At 32.9% G+C, this 6,000-nt stretch overlaps 1 protein-coding gene across 3 annotated transcripts in view; it reads left to right on the forward strand.

Annotated features, from left to right (window-relative positions):
• Positions 1-4,793, forward strand: part of LRP1B (LDL receptor related protein 1B) — a 1,871,086-nt gene extending 1,866,293 nt beyond the window's left edge. For 2 of the 3 annotated variants that reach the window (XM_053909154.1, XM_053909158.1), the window contains 2 exons: positions 1,346-1,444; positions 2,906-4,793. In XM_053909154.1, coding sequence (XP_053765129.1) covers positions 1,346-1,444; positions 2,906-3,046 — 240 coding nt within the window. In that variant the 3' untranslated portion in view covers positions 3,047-4,793. The remainder of the gene's footprint in view (positions 1-1,345; positions 1,445-2,905) is intronic. The other variant, XM_053909157.1, reaches the window with a different exon arrangement.
• The last annotated feature ends 1,207 nt before the right edge of the window (positions 4,794-6,000 follow it).

Consider the following 6,000-nt stretch of genomic DNA (forward strand, 5'->3'; position numbering starts at 1 on the left):
ATTTACCAATTTGCTGACTGATTGACCAAAATTACCTTAATGCGACTTAAATGGCTGAGTCTAGTTAGCTTCTGATTTTTGAAACGTAAATATGAGTTGTTGCCTAAGAAGTAACTGCAATAAACACAGCTAGTCCTATTAGGTATAAACACTTTTGGAAAGCAGAAGGCCACACCAAAGCAACCTTAATGATCAAATGTTTTTCATAGAGTATTTGCTGTGTCACAGTGGTTTGGTAGAGTCATGACGTGATCCCATAAAAATTGTGTAACACATAAAGACGATTTTATAGAACAGTCATTTTCATTATTTTCAAAATGGATAAAATTTATATTTCAATCATACCTTCTAATCAAAATAACTGAAATAGTAAATAAAGTTAATAAAAAGATTTGCCTATGGAGGCAATTAGAGAATAGTTTGAAAATTACAAAAAAAAGTGAAATTAGTATTTACTAATTCATCTCAAATCTTACTTATTTTCAATATTTTTATAAAAATGAGATCTTTATAGAGGAAAATAAAGAGGCAATATTGACCTAATTTTATACTTAAAATCTTTCTCTGAGACCCTTGCCCTTCTCCAAACTTTGTGATTATTCAATGTTAAGAGTTGATAGTTAATTTTTTTTCAATTCACCTTTAACGTACTTTAGAGTATGTATATTCATTAATATTTGTATGCTCTTCAACTTTTCATCCAGTACTTTTCCCCATTTTGGGCCACTAATGAATACTCTATCCTGAATATGAGTGTACCAGATTGGCTAATTCTGCCCTGAGACCCAGAAAACTCTAAAGTCAGTATTTTTGCATGAAGACTCAGTGAACTAGTATAAATAGTAATCCATCTGGAAAGTCAGATTTCCAAAACAGATTTTTTTTAAATACCAAATTTTTAATTTTTTAATTTTTTTAAATATACAGTGGTGATGAATCTTCAAATAGAAGCAGTCAGAGATTTAAGTCTTAAGAATGGGCTACTGTCAAAACTCTTCAAAGAGACAAAACTTTAAGTGAGGGATGCTTGTGGTTTTCTTCACAGAGCTGTTAGCAAAGATACAATTTATTTGGGAAGGATGAAGTTAAATAAATAGAAATGAATGGAGGTCTCTAGATGCATGGCATGTCTATCAGTAAGCTGCACATAATAGAAATGTCTACTTGTGAAGCACAGATCCAATATTGTTTTTTCTTAATCTATTAAAGTTACTCTGCATGCACTGTTCATGCCCCAGGGCTAATGATTTTTTTATACTATTTTTATGACTTAATATGAGTTTATGTTAATGAAAATCATTCCATGATATTAGATCAGAAACTAAAATTCTCTGTTTACATACAGGCCAGGTACATAGGGGGAGGGTCCAGCGCTTTCAAGCTTCCACACACAGCGCCGCCCATCTACCTAAACTCTGATTTGAAAGGACCACTTACTGCTGGGGTGAGAGAAGAAAGTTCATTATTCCATATCCATTCCATCACAGAACCCCTCACAATGAAAGATGATGGCTAGACTTAGATAAGGGCTGTCTTTAATTGAGTTTTAATTAACAAGAGGTTTCAAAACAGCATTAAAATCAGGACTTATGTTTTATGTCTTGCCTATGCAAGATCATATATAAGACATGTTATCATTTTAGACAAGCTATTAAGTAGAAATACCTCTTCTGCTGATTTTGAAAATGTCACAGCACTTTAACAATAAAAATGAGTATTGGCTATTCTTAGAAATCTCTAGTCAGAAATTTAAATAATTTAAACTGAAATTCATGTTTGATTTGATTTGCCTCCTATTAAGATGTTTTCTTGAGTGGATACAAGTTTGATATCCAATTAAATAAAAATATATTACAAAATGTGGTGTCATATTGAGAAATTAGAAATGGTCTAATGAAACCCTTCTTAAACATTTTTTTTTTAATTGAGTAACAAGTTTTTAGAGGAAGGTACTCAGTCTACAGTTACATGGTGCATGGTGGATGAAAGAGGGATAAAATAGGGGTATCAAGATTCCTAGGGATACATATGTTCTCCCTTGAACCTCTCTCCCATCAGCTGTTGTCCATTCTCATTCTTTATCATGTTTGTCTCATTCGCATGACTCAAAGATTATATATTTCTTGTTCGTAACTAAGATTTAGTGTTCTGCTTTTAGGAAGACGAAACAAAACTAAACAAAGACTAGGCAATGAATTCTTGGGTTAAGTTTCAACTCATAAAATCTTGAACATTGCATGTTTTTCAACTGAAAGAGATCACTTCTGCATGTCTCAATTCCACTTCACAGCGCTCTATCTATGAAAATTAAGAAGACTGTGGACTTCACAATTCCTTGAAAGAATCCAAAATACTTCCTGTGATAAATACATATAGGTTGTCTGAAGCAAAAATATTGTCTTTATTTTAAAGTCTATTCCACCAATATACTTTACTGTTATTTTCTTTGTTTCCTATTTTTGACTTCATAGTGGAAAATTATAAGCCTCAAGCAATTAGATGACTTTCTGTAAACACATATTTCCTGCTGCTGCTATGGCAATAAGGGGACAAACACATTGACTGGAAATGAGATGATTTGGTCTAATGTTTTACACTTTTAAATAAGTCTCAGTGAATATTGTTATCACAAAGATATCCTTGGGCTTTTACTATCATGTCAAAGCTCCACTTAGATTCCCAAGTTACCTGAAAAACGTACAATTATGTTTTAATCTGACACCATGCAGAAGTCAACTAAAGCCTGTCAACAGAATTTAAATTACATTTATATAATTACTATTTAGCAAATTAAATGTATTTCCTATAAATGTTGTTAACATTAAAAGACAAATATCCTAGAAAATAACTAATGTGTTCAAAACTGATAATAAAGTTGTATTTATCTCTTTTTTCTCTCCTTCAGCCAACAAATTACTCCAATCCAGTGTATGCAAAATTATATATGGATGGGCAAAACTGTCGAAACTCCTTAGGAAGTGTTGATGAAAGGAAAGAACTGCTTCCAAAGAAAATAGAAATTGGGATAAGAGAGACAGTGGCATAATCAGCTATACCTTTTATATGCTGTATAAATGTATAAAATATAAGGATGACTTTTGTATGTTCCAATAGTATTTTACTTGTTTTGGCATCAGCATTACCTCTTTCTTTATCTTTTTCCTGGTTAATTGTTTTCTGAGTTTTCTGGGTTTTGTTTTTTGCTGATGACTGTTGATTGACCATTTGTATGGTATTTTTATGAAAAAGAACTGCACTACAATACAATTTACAACAATGCTGCTGATATGATTCACCTTTGAATTTGTTAAAATTAAAAACAACATATTCCTTTGTAGTGTGAATATGAGCAATCTATTTTGTATGAACTTTTTTGGTTCTACTTAATCAACAAAGAGAATCTCTGCACTTTTTCACTGTATGATCTGGAAGCTGTAAAACAATGTCATTTTATTTTTCCATTTAAATTGATGGAAGAATGATTGAATGGTCAACTCTCTTCTTTGTGCCCATTTAGATTGATTCAGACTGCTGAAAATATCCAGCCCTCACAAGTCCAGCATCACCTGCTTTGAAATTAGCCTTAGATTGCCACATGATAGATGAGAATTTTGAGGAAAAACTTTTAAAAACATATAAAATTAATAATGTGCATGGATACATACGACTACATTTGCCAAAATTTAGTGTACTCTATGTGATATACTAAACATATACACCCTGTAAACAATAGTTATATTTAGGTGGTAGAACATAGCAAAAAATATAATCAGAAGCGGAAAGACCACACCTGCTATGGGATAAGACCTTTTGTTCTCCCTCAGTCCTGAGGTCAACAGCCAGCAGAGAGCACAACAGGGCATTGGCTACGCATGCCTTAGGAAGTTCTTCCCAGTCATGTGCATTTTGTGGAAGATTAACCCAACCCCCTACCACACAGAACACTGAACAATAATATATAAGCACACAAATTGATGACAGAATTTCAATTATGTGAATGCATTCTCTTTGCTAGGTCAAAAGGAACGGCAAAACAGCCATTGCCATGTAGAGTACTTGGGAAATATTTTCAATACACGATATGGCTAACCCATCACTTGCCCTATTCAAAATGTATTCTTAAAGGACTTTCCAAGTTATAGAAGAAAACTTATCTACCCCAACTCAAAGGTGGAGAGTAGAAATGCTGACCAGTTACTCTGGTACTCCGGTTTCTTTGGTTTATGCAAAACACATGGACCCCATTCACTCTTTGGTTTATTTGTTTTCAAATTTTGATTGAAACAAGTACAATTTATTTAAGTTGTATAAAAAGGATAGCATTTTTATACAGATATCTTTAAAGGCACAAAAGATTTATTCACAAGGTATGGAGGGCTTTTTGTTCCTCTGATAGACATGACTGACTTTTAGCTGTCATAATGTATTAACCTAACAGATGAAATATGTTTGTGGTTGCTCTTTATCCCTTTGTACAAGCATTAAAAAAAACTGCTGTTTTATAAAGAGACTTTTTGTTGTACTATGTGCATGCATACTACCTATTTCTAAACTTTGCCATATTGAGGCCTTTATAAACTATTGATTTATGTAATACTAGTGCAATTTTGCTTGAACGATGTTATGCATATCATAAACTTTTTCAGGTTCTTGTTTAAGTACATTTTTTAAATTGAACAGTATTTTTCATTTTGGTTATAATAGTCATTTTGCCTATGTTTCTACAATGAAGTGTTAAATACTTTATAAAAAATTGTTGACTGACTTATTTAAATGAAATTCTACATATTTAAGTGCTTGTGTTGGGTAATTTTTAAAAGAAAAGTCCTTTCTTTGTGCAGTGTAATATTCTTAGGAAACTATTTCAGTAAACATGAGACATAATTTCGTTACATCCTTAGAACATACTTTCTGGGGTAGGATTGATTTCATTACATCACTTATAAAAGCACAACAGAGAAAGCATTTTCTCTCTTCTTGAAGCAGAAACATTTTCCTTACTTTATATTTCCCCTCCATCTTACATTGCTTATTGCAGACTCTTGTATTGCAATAGAAAGAGAGGTAGGTTTTTTATCCAGTAGTGTGACAATTGTATTGAAATAAGCCAAAACTCTTCTGCCCTTCCCATTCTCAAAAAGTGTACTTTGTGCAAAACTCAGATTCCATTAGATGCTAGTTAGGCATTGTTTTGTGTTTGAATGGTTACTGCTATGCCTACCTGGAGTATCGGAATGGAGAAGTACATATAGGTGGGTCTGATTTACTGAAGCTATCACTGAGTTATGTTAGTTATATTATCTAAAGGGGCTTTTTGTATCAGAGCTTTATAAATGTAACTGAAATTATTATTTGAAAGAAACAGAACCTATAGACTGAAGTGATCTTAATACAATTAATAGTGGTATAAACATCTAACAAATCATATATGATACACAGCCAACAAACCAACACTCAGAATCTGGCACAATGACCTGTTTTCTCACTAGGACATTGATGCAAGCCACAGTTGAGAGAGCTCAGGATACTTTTTAACCCCTACATTCCATCTACATAGGTCGTTATGTCCACATTATGCTTCACCATCCCATGTTAGTTCATTCAAGTCTGCATCAGAGTTCATTGTCTTTCTTTCTGCCGTTACTTTGCCTTCAGTCCTTACAGGACAAAGATATTTTTTCAACTACTTAAATTTATTTATATAGCTCTAGCTCTTTCTGTTTCAAGTTTCTTATGCAAGAAATTCAGGTGTATAATTCTCCTCCACAGTGACCATACTTTATAAATGCCATCACCAAAATGCTTCCTAAAATATACCTTTGAGCTCTGATGGAACATATTTTCTAAAAATGGGTGCTTCATTGTAAATTCTCCTTCCTACCCAAATGATTATTCATCCAAAGTAGGGGTTTTAAACCTCTTGATGTTTGGGGCCAGTTGATTCTCTGTTGTCCTTTACAAGGTTGGATAGTTAGCAGGACTCTGCCTTCTGTCCATTAG

Source organism: Panthera pardus, unplaced genomic scaffold (assembly GCF_024362965.1).
Source record: "Panthera pardus isolate Hobbes unplaced genomic scaffold, ASM2436296v1 HiC_scaffold_10, whole genome shotgun sequence".
NCBI classification, from domain to species: Eukaryota; Metazoa; Chordata; class Mammalia; order Carnivora; family Felidae; genus Panthera; species Panthera pardus.